We start from the raw sequence: 14,725 nt of genomic DNA, 5'->3' as shown, positions 1-14,725 counted from the left end.
CTGCTGTAATGCTAAGGATATATGAAAGTTGTCATGTAATATCCTTAAACATGACACTTAAATCCTATTTTCTAACTAATTTTCACCAATTTCTGTGAAACACAACAGCTAAACTCTGTAAAAGTCACTTCCTGAGGCTGGAGAAGAGAATCTGTAACCATAACTGTACAACAACACACAAAAAGAACAATTATGCAGTTATTTAAACAGCTATAATGGATTATTTGAGTGGAGGAATGCAAGGGCTGCACCAAAGCTCAGTAAAGGATAGGTATGCAGAGCTATAAAATGTGTCCCCTTTAAGTCCAGTCTGTGGCAAATCAACACCTTCTGTGTTTGTTAACATCAAAAGAAGTCAGGAGAAATGAGATGGACATCCAGCTTCGAGGCTCAAATCAGTGTTGATTGCTTTTCTGCCAGATCAGACACACACAAACCGTGAAATCACACTGAGAACACCCATTTCCAGTGGATGGCATTGTTGTGGTCAGGTATATTGCTGGGGTAACGGCATAATATTTCTGTATGGCGTGTCTAGTTCTTTCTGTTTGCATGGCAGCGAGTGTAATTCCCAGCCAACAAAATTCATTTTTCTTATCATGTGTTTTAGATTTACAGAAATTCAGATACATATGATGTGATTTGAAACCCTGAACAGTCTGAGATGCATTAGTAGAGGTAAGAAGTCTTGTTTGACTTGAACCACAAGTGGTAACTCGTGACTTTTTCCTCATGTATGTAACACACTGTATGGATCTTGTACATAGCCATTCTTGTGAGATTTAATCCTTGTTTTGGCTTCCTCAAGTCAAGTGTCTTAGCTGGCTGTGTTTGGCGACTTCTATTTCTGCCGTCTTTTCCATACCGCATACCGCACGCTATATTGAGCTGAGTGAATGTGGTAACAAGATGCTCATAACCAAACGCTGCGAAAGAACATTCCACGACTGGGTTCCTAATGTTGTTTTCATGGTCGCTGCTGTCTCGGGTGGCAAATATTCCTCAGAATCAAAATAGACTGGTATTTACACTTTCTCTCTCGTTCGAAATGACTTTACAAACCATGCCGGCTGTTGACTGACATGCATTAGCTGTTGCTGGAAGTGAATTGCTAATTTGTCCAGCTAATGCCTCACTCTGGAGACATACTAGGCTATTAAAGATGGATCCACTTTGTGTAAAACAGACTTATTGAGCGTTGGGATCCTGAAGTTGCTGCTGGAGCGGCACAAATGCTCCAGAGAGCGCTCTGATGAAAAATGTGATTAAATATTAAATTGATGTTTTGGCCCTGCTCTCTTCCGAAGAGATTTACTAAAAGGTATGAGAGCTGAGGTCATCCCAGACATCTCACTGCTCCTAAAATAAAAGCAGTTGCCAAGCCTCCGTGGAGTCTGAGAGGTGTTCCCTTGGGGGAATATGGAGGCAATGGCAGTAGGGTGGCAAAGTTTAGATTTGAGACTCTAATTGAGAACAAATTATTCTGGCCAAAGAGGAGGGGTATCAGTGTCATGCTCAAGGTCATTTGGGGGTATTATGGGATGCAGTTAATGTTGAAAAGCTCAAATGCAGTTAGTGGTTGTATCAGTTGTTTCACCTTGTGTCTGCAGACAGAAATATCAGTGTGCATGCAAAAAGACATCACAGGTAAAAGCAGATAATTCTTTGTGACATAAGACCTCAAATTGTGTTTATGAGGCATTCGTTTTGTCTACATGATTTTATTATGTGCTAAGAATGCCACACAGATGTTCCAAATGACTTCCTACTTCAAGACCTCAAGTCAAGTAATAATGGATTACGCGGCAACCTGAGAGTCTCTGGTTCGATTCCAGCCCAGTCTGACTGCATTTCATTCCCTGCTGTTTTCCCCCCACTTTTTCTGAGGAAGCAGCTGCAATGATAACACTGTAAACCAATCTAAGTTTCCCACAAACCTTTTACAACCCATTTCCTGCCATGAGTTGAAAGCTATATAATAAGAGATGGGAGCAAGATCCATGCTTTTTGTTTTGTGTAAAAATTAATTCTGAAGTTATAAAATGGAAATCTTCTAAATATACTGTCTTTTAGAAATTACATTTCATCTCTGTGTTTCCCCAGATTGTATTTCTTTGCTTATGTAATAGTAGTAACAAAAATATAGCACTAAAAAAGATGTATTTTGCTTTTTACATTTTCGGTAATGTATTTGCTTTGCAATAGTGGATGTTCTTATTAAACATGGCCAGAATTTAAAATAACAAGATCAGTTTATACAAGGAAACACTGAGCCAAAAGCTCAAGCTTCAGACTGCACTAAACACTATGGTTCAGACAGTTTTTTTATCCTTTTGCCCAATATAAAGCAGGAGGATATTGTCATCGTACTGTCGATCTGTCTGGGCGTCTGTCCGTGAGGTTTTACCTGTCTGGTCTATAGACTCCAAAACCACAAGGAAATTGAGCCATGAATTTTGGCTTACCTGTTTTTTACTCTTCAAATATGTGCAACACTGTGTTCATATTCCTGGATGTTTAGTTTCTACACTTTGGTTGTATTTATCTGAAGTGGAGCTTAACAACATGGAAGATTTCAGGCTGCTAATGCTATGATAATATATGCTAATGACATGCAGCCTCTTTGTCATGCCTGATTGGCTTAGCTTAATCATGTGATTTTATTGTGCTGTGTGATTGGCTATGTCTGCTTGACCAGTATTGATTGAAATGGATAAAGTGGGGATTCCCCATATCTAACAACTGGCCTAGGGGATCCCAAATCTATAGGTAAAGAACCTATCTATTTATAGTAACATCAGTTCTAGGTTGCAGCTTTATTGATTAGCCTGTGATATAAAATTCTGATTGGCTGAGCATTGTCTATCATGTTGGTCAGGAAAAACTCTATGACTCATCATTGATCAGTATTAAAGACATACCTACTGCTCAGCAATATTGCTCAAATGCAAACAACATGGTTGCATTATATTTTGTACACGGTTGCCTTACGATTATACTGATCTTATACATAATGTATTGATATCAGTAGATTATGTAGTATGGCTGCATTATGTAGTCATATTCCTGTACACACATGAGTACAACTAACCCTTAAATAATCCCTGATAATCTTAAAATCTATTAACTTTATTCCAGCGTCTGTCTGCAAAAATGGGTCAAAAGCCTAACAAGTACATAGCTGCAGATTAGCTTTCCTTCTGTAGCTATGCTTAACAGTACGGTTTCTGTTAAACAAGCAAATAAATAAAGGGGAAATATGCAGCAGTCACTGTGTGTTTGTGCAACTTCTGGTATTCTCTCCGACCACCATGTGTGCCACCCAGGCATTAGTGCTTTGTAGTTGCCAGATGAGCTGCAGGCATGCAAAGGTGGGTGGATTATTATTAGTACATTTTTGTGGGTTATAGATCTCTCCAGACTGTATACTTCCTTATCTGCCTTAGGCCCACTTGACTTCTACCTTGAAGTTATTCCTGTCTCCTGTCAGATAACTTGAAAAACTTTCTGAAAGTTCTTCATATTTTTTTTCTTACCTTTGACTTGTGTGTATCTCTTGTTTTATCCTTTCATTTGTTCTTATGATTTATTGATTAGCCTCGGCACGTGTCAGTGCACGCGCGAGTTGGCAAGCACAAAACAACTAAAAGTTTCAAGGGTTAGCTGTGGAAGAGGAGAGTGAGAAAGGGAGATGAAGGAGACTGGAAAGGAGGAGAATTCACTTCAGGCCGCCTGAATGTGTGTGTGCATACTTTAAGGAGAGTTTTGTGTGGCAAGTGGGTGGTGCGTCAGTTTGTCGGCCTGGGCTCTCTGCAGTGTGCTCAGCCGCTGTGCTCTCCTCTCGGCTGAGTGGAAACACCATGTATCTCTTGGACGCTTATAGGAACAGCCTTGTTTCTCCAGACTGAGAGCAGAACAGACCGAGGAAGAGCGACGCAGGAAAACGAGCTCTGCCAGAAATTTGGAGTAGAATATCCAGAAGAAAAGAAGAGGTAAAAAATACAGAAACAGGGGCATTTTTTGAGGGTAGTTTTCATCTATTCGGTCTTGGCTATGCCATGCTGGCCCAGAGGAACGGGCTCCCTTCAGGCTGTAAGCCAGCTCACCTGAAGGATCACCCTGACCTGCGGGATGTCGATGTGAATGCTCAGGGATGCTGCTCCCTCTCTCCTTCCCCATCATCCGGAGGATGCCCCTGGGCTCGGCTAGCTGGTGTGGATGGCTGCTTGTCAGAGCCGTACTGTCTTTGGTTCCAGCTTTTGGCAAGAGCCTACTGGGGAGAAGTGGAATTGGGGCTCACCAGTCCCAACCGCAGCGTGTCCTGGGCTCGGCTTCGAGAAGCCTCCAGGAAGAACTGCATCCGATCTCGGGTAAGGAGTGGGCACTTGTGCATGAGAGATGGAGGGCATCCTGGAAATCTGAGATTGTGAGGAATGGAGCTGTATTTGTACTGGGGAATACCCCGACTCCCTAAAAAATGCGTTTAAGGCATATCTGGCAGAGGCATATAGGTTTACATAGGAAGCATCTGAGTGGGGAGGAGAAGTTAGGGGCACCTACACACTTTGTTGTGCTGTCTGAGGAATTTTGTGTGCGTCATCCTGTTCCCCAACAGCAGGGTAGTCCTGTTTCACTGACTGATATCTCTGGTAATGTGAGTGTGTCTGTGTGTGTTTGGGTTAGGTTTTGTTTATTGTTATTGGTCCCTAGAGTGGATTCAGAGTGACACTGTCAGGGTACAATATTGTTTTTGGTTCCATCTGTAGATCATATTTTCAGGATTTTTTTTCTTAACTAAAAGCACGACAGCAGCCATTCTTTAATTTCCGTGGAGTGGACTAAACCTTAGTGGAATGAAGTCAACCATTGCTCTGCCAGATTAGGGAATTAAAGGCATATTTTCCTATGATAGAGTGAATAAGGGTGACTAATGTTAAAGCCTGTGGGGAGAAAAGTTTGGAAAGAAAAGGGAAGAGAGCATGAAAGCTGCAGAGGAGTAACCTCGGGGTGACTCACGGTAAAAAAAAAAAGAAAAGCAAAGCTGAGTTCACAAGTAATGCCATTCAAATTCAGTCAAACTTGTCATCTCATATACATAAAGAAGCAGGGACAGGGACATGCAAATGTACTTTGCTGGAGGCTTTGGTACCATCTGGGAACACACACATCAAACCTATAACATGCACATAATGGTGACTGTTTTGATGAACAGATTGCATGCATAATTATCAGGTAATTGTGTCTGTGAGCTTGTTTGGAACAGATTTATAGTATTGTACAATTTGAATACTGAGGCAGCAATAGTTTCCCTTCTTCCCTACTTCTCTTTTTGTATAATTCAATGTGTTAGAGAAGTATAGAGAGGAAGCTAAAGTGTCTGTAGCTTAGCCATAGGCATTTAAGATTAACAGCTCAGCTATTGCATAATGCGACTTTAAATTTTAAGCATGAAATCAAAACAAACAGCTGAGTTGCACTGCGTCAGCTCCTTTCCCTCTTCTCCTCTAGTTACTTTATGGACTGTGGCTTACTTCCAGCTTCACACCACTGGGTATTGGTGGTGATTTCACCAGTCATGCCATTAGGCCCACGCCCATCCCACTCTCTGGAGGCTTCTACATCTGCTTCTCTCAGGCAGACAGGCAGGGGAGAGGGGTGGAAAGACGAGCCAGAGAAACAATGTCTTTGTTTTGGATCCATACCTAAACTGTATTTTGGTAGGAGAAGAGGCTGTGGAGAGAACTGGCTGAGGCTGAAACTCTTGGCAGGTTCCCGTAGCCTGGAGCGACTATGGTAGTGTTAGCAATAACCGCTAACGCACACCCTGTGGTGCAGTGGTTCAGTACATCGTTACTTTGGTGATGGATGTGACAGGAGTCTTGCTGCCCAGTCAGCAGCAGGAAAGATTGGTGATGCAGTCATACTGAACTGCTGTGATCGAGATTATGAAAGACTTCCTATTACTAGAACACGGTACAATGTTAGTACTGTTGTGAAGGTTACAAAAATAGTTTTGCAAAATAAAAATTATGCTTGGACGGGGTGTCCCATCCTTTCATCCTTTCTTAGTTGGTTTAAACACACCAGTGGAGAACTCCCTTACTGAAGAGTGAGACTATTTCCTCTTCCATCAGCACTTTCTTAGTGGTGTTGGGGGAAGAGCAGTGGGCAGAACACTTAAGAAAGGTGGAGGCTCGTGGCAGAACTCTAATGTTTAGCTGTTCTCCTGTATCCTGTCTCAACATGAAGGGAGAGTGCTGCAGAGATGCACCAACTCCAGGTCTCTGCATCTCATTCAGTGGGAGTAAGGGGAGAATAATGGACAGAGAAAGAATGGACCTCCATCTCTTTCATTTCATTGACAGAGGCGGGAGTGCAAGCAAAAAGGACTGTACGAATGTTTTCTCATGGTCTTGGTTGTCCAACGCCCTGATCTGAACTGTAAAACACCCGAGTCCAATCGAGAGTCTGCTGCATGGATAAGATGAGAAATAAATTTGCTCACCTCTCCAGTATGTTGCAATATTTCTGAAACCAAATCTTGCTTTTCAGTGCTCCATGGTTACTTTGCTATGCAGGCGCAGGACCTGCATAGCATGCTAATACAGTTTCTAGTCTGAAACTCTCAAGAACTCGCAAGAACTCTCGCATCAGAGGAAATGATGCTGTATCAGATAGGCATCTCCTGCAGACTAGAAATAAGGTTAGAGGTTCCAAAACAGCATGATGAGATAATGATAAGATAATTTGCCTTATTTCCTTCCTTTGATGTGGCTGTTCATAATACACAGTATTGATGCAGCCCTACTCTTTATTACACGCTGACTCAATACTTTGGTTTTGATTAAGCTGAAACAGAAAAACACACTACTCATAATTTCCCAGTAATTTTCTCAGTGCTCAAAAGACTTTATTGTTTCAGTTAATAGTCCAAAGTTGAAAGAAGGGTTAAGGAATAACAATAAACTGATTAATTATCGAATAATTAAATAATAACTTTGGCTTTATTAAATTTTCTGAGGGATTTGCTGCATGTTAATCAGATCTTTATACATGCATGTTGGCTTTTTTTCTTAAAAGTACTGTTTGCTCACAAATTGATCACATTTCATAACTGTGCGACCCTAAATCTAGAAGTCCAGATGTGACTAACTGCACGGCCTCTGTGCACATGTGTGTGTGTGTGTGTGTGTGTGTGTATTTTTCATTTTTATCTTCCAAAAATGAACAGAGCCTGGAGTGACTCACTATAATGTCATCTTGGCTACAGGTGCCATTTAAGACCAACTCAGTGTGACAAGTTTTTTTTTTTCCTTAAACAACATTTAAAGTGAGAGTTTTGCAGCTGCCCCATGTGTTACGTAGGCCTAACTGTAGTGTTATGCAACATGAGAGCTGCCAGCTTTTAAAAAGTTGTTTTTTATCTCGTGCTGGTCACAGTAGGTATGTAGAAGATAAGTCTGTCATCACACAAGTATGCCAAATAGCCCTGCAAATCCTCGAATGTGCAATAACTGAAGCCATATGTACTGTATGGGTTTGTGGAGGTTGGGGAAGTAGAAAAAGGCTGAAATGACAGTCCTGATTATTTTGACAGATACTGTGATCTCTGACATTAACCACATCTCAAGAAAACTTTTTTTTTTTTTTACTGTTTTTAGTCAAAATTTGAACAGTTTTAAACAAAAACATGTGTGAGAAATGAGGCTCGCTGGACGTCTTAATCAACAGCTTTCTGAGAGTTTGCCGAATTTCTCACCATTTTGGCATATCACATTGACATTTGATATTCAAGATATTTTAGTTTTACTGTTGATAGCAGTAAAAGCCAGTGGATGTTTTGAGCTCTGGGGTTGCAAAATGCATGTGAAGTCAAAGTACAGAAAACAACACCAAAAATGATCCTATTATGAATTTCAGGTGCTGTGGTGGAAGTGGGGGCATAATCATAAAAATATGTAGCTGCTTTACTTCCCACAGATGTTATATTACAGATGTTTGAATGTTAAATCATCCGCTCCAATGGTGTTAATCTTCCAAAGTGTTTGTGATGATGTTCAGCAGTCTCTTTTTTTTCAGGTGGCAGTTATTTATGAAGTATCACTTAACATGAAAACACACTGAACTAACAGTGAACCCTCTTGTTGACTCTATCTTTCTGTTTCTGCAACCATAAAATGACCCTGTGTTATTCAGCTGGAACAACCTGCTCCTCTGTGATACCTGTGAAGAATCGCCAACAAGGGATTTCTTGTGTTTTTACATCAAGTTGATGAATAAGATCTGTGCATAGCCACGGGTCTTTTTTTTTAAGTGAAAACACACTTTTCTTTGTTTTATCAAAACCACTTTACTTTCCACAATTACCAGGGGTGTTGCTAGTGGAGTGAGTGCTCTTTTATGTGGCTCTGAGTTTGTTCTCACATGGAAACAGCAGATTTCATGTCTGATAGCATCGCTCTGGAGCAGTGCAACCTTTACAGCAGTGATTTCTGCACATTTTTAGGGGTGAGGTTATTATGATCAGTTGTTTCACTACTTTCACACCCTCATTCAGGCTATACATGGATGAGATATCACAAAATTACAAACTTTGCACTGACTGGCTGCTGCTCACAAACAGAAGGTTTGCAGCAGGTGCACTTAAGTGCTCATAAGCAAGAGTGGAAAAAACAGTCTGAGAGTGTATAGAGCAGCCTGAAGCCCGAGCACGAGGTCCACTGGGACTACTTGAACATATGCTGACCTCATTTTTTGAAGCTTTGACCACGTTTCATAGGAGCATTCACCACTGTAAAGAAAGAACGGAAAAGCAGAATATGTAAGCCACTTAGGTTAGCACAAAGCTGTGCGCAGTGGTAATAACAAATGACCCCACAGGAATCTCTCACTGGAAGTCAATTTGATCATAGAGAATTGGACGGCAAAGATATACTGACCAAACATTGATACTGGCTGACTGACATTTGTTGACTGATACTGAAAAAGTTGATATTTATCTGTTGTGGCACATCACTCCTGCCTGTTCAAAGATGATGCGATGGAAAGAATTTAACGCAGCTCAGTTCTTAGAATGAAAATTCCTCTTTGCCCAGGAATCTGAATAAATAACTCAAAAGAAAGAAATAACAGTGGTATCGGCATCAGCATTCTTATTTTAATCATCATATAAAGCCAGAAATTCAGTGCTACCTCATAGGGTCATCTTTAGAAAAAAATGAAACCTAAATTATTTGACTAACCTAACTCTCACTTCTTGCTATCTCTGTACAAGAATACTAATAAGTAAAATGTCACACTAGTGTTTTAAAAACCTCCATTCTTGTTTCCACGTGCTGTTTCTGTTATGAAGATGAACACTCACATTCCTGTTTGTTTTCCGTCTTTTCAGGCCAAGCAGAAGGATGGGCGGGATCAGAGCGAGGCGTCGGCCTCCGCTTCACCCGGGGTGGACGAGGAACCTTTTTCCTGGCCGGGGCCCAAGATGCTTCGCCTGCGCCGAACCTCCCAGGGCTTCGGCTTCACACTGCGACACTTTATCGTCTACCCGCCCGAGTCTGCCGTCCACAACTCACTAAAGGTGACTGAATCTCTCTGGTGACAGAAATATAACACAACAAAACGAGCTTCGTGGCAAATTATGCAATTTAGAGTCTAGTAATTTATCTTGTATGGAAATGTTCTCAAAATTTGAGCTAGGAAACATCCACATATTTCCAAATTTTAGCTGAATCACTTGATGTAAGTTTGAAGCCAGAGGGATCTCCCTTATTTTAAGATAAAAAAATGTCTCCATAAAAGGTTATTGATTGAGGAAATTGACAATCTGATCTCAGACTCTTGGCATGTTTGAGATATGATACTTAAACCTTAAATAGATTTTTTTGGGGCTGAAATACATCTTTTTTAGCCTGTGTTACACTGCATTTTTAAACTTTGAAAGTCTCTAAACTTTGAACTTCAGCTTCAAAGTCTTTGTCCTTTTACTCGTTTTTCCATTAATGCTTCTTGTCCTACTGGTCAATGTTCTAGACTGAAGTCTTAAAATGTGACATTGATTAGATGGCTTGTATCCACACTGATTAGTGATCATTAAATCTACATGACATAAGAAGAAAAATTTAATCACATTTCCAACTTTTAGCTGCTGTTTGAACATGGCCAAGAAAAGACAGTGAAGTTTGAGCTACACAGTCATATGAAAAAGAAAGCACACCCTCTTTAAATTCTAAGGTTTTACATATCAGTAGATAAAAAGTATCTTAAATTTAGGTAAATAAAACCTCAGAAGAACAACATGTTGTCTCACACTGTGTTGTTATTTATTGATCAAAGTAGTGGAACGTAGAAAGATTATTCACAAGTGGGAAACATTTGGGGTATGGTTAAGGTTAGGATGATTTAAACCTCAGAGGGTTAATCTTGTTCAGATTCATAAAACTGTCCGATTTCATGATAATAGCAACATTTAATCATCCATTAGACTAGCGCCCACATCTCTGCTGGCAACTCAGCTAATGTTAGTGGATAAACAAATGTTGGACTCTAGAATAATCTAACGTTTACCTGTAAATGTACATAAGCTTTAAAAAATCCGTTGTTGAATTTTTTTCTGTCTTCCAAGCCATAAAAGTGTTCCAACCGGAAGTCGGGTAAGGGGAAAAATAGTCAACAGTGTCTAAAATAATAATTGGGAAAGATAGTGTCCATAAACTGCACACTAAAAATAAAGCAGACATATTTGATACTGACTTTTGTCACTTTTCCAGTGTGAACTCAAAAAGCTGCTTGGAAATAGCTTGCAGTCCGGCATCTGCTTTTGTAAGAGCATTATGGAAAACTGGAAGCTCTGCCATCACTGACACCAGCCTCACAGCGTTTTAGTTAAACTCTAATGTTAATGTGCCAGTGTAGTGTTAGCTATGTTCAGCAGCAGGGGTTTTTATCCATGCCTCACTTCTTTGATCCCACCTAGGAACTCTGCCAGCCGTCCTCTGAATAACATCAGCACCAATCTGCCCTTTGTTATTAATCCAGTCATTGCAGTGCTTCCGGCTCTGAATGGGCACAGTCTAACATGGGCTAAAGGCCTTTGGCTGCACACGATAGGTCTCCTTTAATGGGAAAATGCACCAGTGTTTTGAGTCCACTCTCTCAAAGCTTATCATAGCCTCCCTCTTATTAGTTTTCGCAAGTGATAATTCTGGATAAGTTGCGTTTACTTTTCTCTGAAGTGTATTTTGACAACCTCTTGTGTTTGCACAGAAGGATTTCCTACAAAGTCAGCATAGCATGTTCTGTTTATAGCTTTTGGCTTTGGTTCTGAATGTTGAAAGTGAAACTGTGGCACGACAGTTAGGATTTTCAGACATTTGTGAAACCAGAGAGATAGACAGATTCTCCCAGAGGTCTTCTTGGGTATCACATGGTTGTTTTGGGCACTTTAAAGTCCAGTCTGGGCCTGTTTGTGGTTTTCTGTGATCTTGCTGTAATATTTCCGGTATGGAACTGACATTAGAAAGAGAAACTCAAGCCAGTAAAGTCTTCTCCCACATTTGGCAATTAGCACCTTTCTCCCTGTTCTTTTAGTTATGTTGGTGTAAAGAATTACAAGCTTTTGCTTTTTCTCTGGCTTTTAACTCACTGAAGAAGCATTCAGACTGAAACCTTAACTTTCGCTCAGGTCACACTGGTTGTAGACGATAATGAGCTCTTCTATTACACAACCCCAGCTGAAAAGAGGACCATTGAAAAAGGTCCTCATCCCTGTACATCCATCACTTCTTCTCATTGTAATTACTTTTAGGGCCTTGGATTGGAGCTCTTGACTAATCGCAGTGTGAGGATATTGGGGTTAGCTTGACGAGGGTCAGGCCGTCTTAAGGAAAGCCTTGGGAGAGCAGGGTGACTTAGAGGGTACATGCAGAACATATGTGTCACTGAGCAGAGGTGGATTAAAGCAGGAATGTGTGGGCTCTGAAAGAAATTATGGTTTTATGTGTTAAGTAGATGGAAAAACACAAACATGGTTATGAATTGGCTTTTGTTTACTGCAAACTGTCGCGAGAATTGTTGCTTTATTCACAGATGTGTGTTGAATCATCTAAATAATTGTTATTTTGATCATAAATTTGTCTGCAGTTTTGAAATTGATGGTTTAATCTTTATTTTTCTTTGATGAATCATGAATGTTTCTGATTGTTGTGGTAGCCAACGTAAACACTGTCATCTTGTGGTGTAGTGGTAATAGGCTGGTTTAAATTTATCAGTTGTTCGCCCCTTTATTTTGGTGTCTTAAATTGTTCATAAACCCTCAAACTGTTCCATTTAGAATGAGATTAAAAAGTGAAAAGCAGCAATTTTTGACTTTTCAGAGGTTTAACATAGAAAATATGTTTGCATGAGTTTATTCATGATTAATAAAGAACCTTCATGAGCATAAAGCTGCGTACACACTGGAAGCAATTCCCTTGTCGAACATCGCTTTGAAGGCTCCCATTGCCTAGGTGACTCTATAATGTATTTACTACTAAGTTATATGTCAATCAACAGTATTCTTCACTCTCATTGGTAGTCACTTCAGTCGCTCACCTGGAAGTTGAGAAAAGTTTATCTTGGGTCCCGCCCACTTTCTGTGGCGGGCGGTTATTTCGCCTGTAGTCACTTGAAGCAGCAGAGTTGCATGTACTCTCTGCAGCCTCTGGCTGCCGCATCACTGCGAATGGCTTCCAGTGTGTGCAAGATGTGCAAGATGTGCCTGTGTGCCGATTTCAGCTCCCAGTTGTATCATAGTAAGATTTGTTTTTGTTTTTCACAAGTAGTCTGTTTTTTGTAACTTTCAGTTATGGAAACTTTTCTGTGTGAATGTGGGGTTTAGTGATATGTTACAGTTTTCCAAACAGCCACCATAAGTCCAACAACCGCTGTTTGCTGCAACCTTTTTGTGCACCACAACCCTCATGTCATCTGTGTACACATCTCCATTCTAGGGCAGCAGAACAAAAACAGAGGCGCACCATCATATGGTGGTAATCAGCTCTGTGTTCTACTATTTTATGCAATAAAATAGTAGAACATAAGTTGAACTCTCAAGAAAGCACTAAATTAGCTAAATAAAATAAAAAAACAAGTAAAAAAATAACATCTTAGACACTCAGCATTAGATATATGCTAATATTATCCAACCTTAGTGGATGGGTATTGATGATTGGGATGATAAATTATCTGCATTAGTGCTTGTTATTGAAGAAATGTTTTCTTTGTATTTCTAACTGAAATGTTGTGCATATATGTCACACATCTGATGCTTATTTTCTCTTTTCTCTACCAGGATGAAGAAAATGGCAGCAGAGGTGAGTGAAAAAAGATCTAATTCTGCATGCATGTGCGGTGTGAGCTGGACCTCAGGTGTTATGAACACACAAACCATTTATTTCAGCTCTCTGTCACAAGCTCCCTTAAATGATTAGCTAATTAGGATTGACAGCCCATTATTCTATTGTGTTCTTGTTTTGTGTGGATAGAAATTAATGCCTTTTCAAGTCTTTTGCTGGAGCATCACATTAACACTGGGAGATGAGTCTCATTGAGTGCCTTATAAAAGCACAGTTTTCACCCAGGAATGGTTGTACATCATTGAGGAAAACAATATGTTAAAGGTGAGGGTGTCTTTGCAGCATGCTGTGAAGCAAACCAGCAGCTTTGTGCTGCACTTTGGCGTTTCAAGTCCTCTTCAGAGTGGCAGGCAGAGCTGCCTGTGCTGTTGGCTTGGCAAGGCCTCAGCATTCCTCGGAGCATCCGGCTTGTCATTCCAGTCCCTCAGTATGCTGCTCACGTCTGCAGCCCAGCATGAATGCAGCAGGGTCGCTCTGCTGCTCTTCATCAAAAGCCTTCCTAAGCAGGCCATGTCTGTATATAGAAACACAATGCTTGTTTACATGGTCTCCTATTATTACACACAGACGGGACAGCAACAGCTCTCTCTTAAAGAAATAATCCAAAGCATTTTTATTACAGCACATATCTGCCCCTTGTTTGTGCTTTTAAAGGATCTAAGAGATCAGTTTATTTAGTCTTCTGTATTTGCCCATCTACTGTTTTCTTTTAAAAACAAAGCTGTATATTTGTGGACTGAAATAAACAGAGAAAATTGAGATGATAACCACAGTTAGGTGTTTGTTTAGCTTGTAATGACCTTAAAGCTTTGCCAGGCGTGTTTCAGTAAATCATTAAGGCATGAGCGGAAAGGGAAAGTGAAAAATTCAGGGTTAAAGGAGGGTAAGGCTTTTTATAAATATGACTCTTAAATCCCTCTCAGTGGGAAACTGTGAGATTCCTGTAAGTGTCCTTCATCATCCCTCTTTGCCCGTAGTGTCACATTCCTCATGCTACCCCCTCCCTACCCAGTTTAACCTCTACTTTACTTTTACTTTTCTTTACTTTATTACATTTAGCAGACGCCTTTATCCAAAGCGACTTACAATAATATTAAAAGCCAAAACAAAATAAAACATTAAAAGAGTTAAACATTAAAAAAAACAATGGCACATTAAAAATGTATGTCTATACACATAAAAAGTAAATGTCTAGTTAGTGCAGGTATTCTCCAAAAAGCTCAGTTTTTAGGAGTTTTTTTAAAAACAGCGAGGGACTCAGGCAGTTTGTTCCACTATCTGGGAACTATGGAGCAGAACAGTCTGGATTGCTTTGGGTGGATGCTGGTAAA

General features: G+C 40.3%; 1 protein-coding gene across 4 annotated transcripts in view; it reads left to right on the top strand.

The window, feature by feature from the left end:
• arhgap21a (Rho GTPase activating protein 21a) overlaps positions 1–14,725 on the top strand; it is a 105,352-nt gene that overhangs the window by 47,766 nt on the left and 42,861 nt on the right. For 3 of the 4 annotated variants that reach the window (XM_030756254.1, XM_030756256.1, XM_030756253.1), the window contains exons 1-3: positions 3,853–4,370; positions 9,392–9,580; positions 13,331–13,352. In XM_030756254.1, the coding sequence (XP_030612114.1) occupies positions 4,059–4,370; positions 9,392–9,580; positions 13,331–13,352 (523 nt within the window). In that variant the 5' untranslated portion in view covers positions 3,853–4,058. Of the gene's footprint in view, positions 1–3,852; positions 4,371–9,391; positions 9,581–13,330; positions 13,353–14,725 lie in introns of those variants that run through there. The other variant, XM_030756257.1, reaches the window with a different exon arrangement.

The sequence above is a fragment of the Archocentrus centrarchus genome, chromosome 20 (genome assembly GCF_007364275.1).
Source record: "Archocentrus centrarchus isolate MPI-CPG fArcCen1 chromosome 20, fArcCen1, whole genome shotgun sequence".
Lineage (NCBI taxonomy): Eukaryota > Metazoa > Chordata > Actinopteri > Cichliformes > Cichlidae > Archocentrus > Archocentrus centrarchus.
This window is presented reverse-complemented; position numbering and strand designations above follow the sequence as displayed.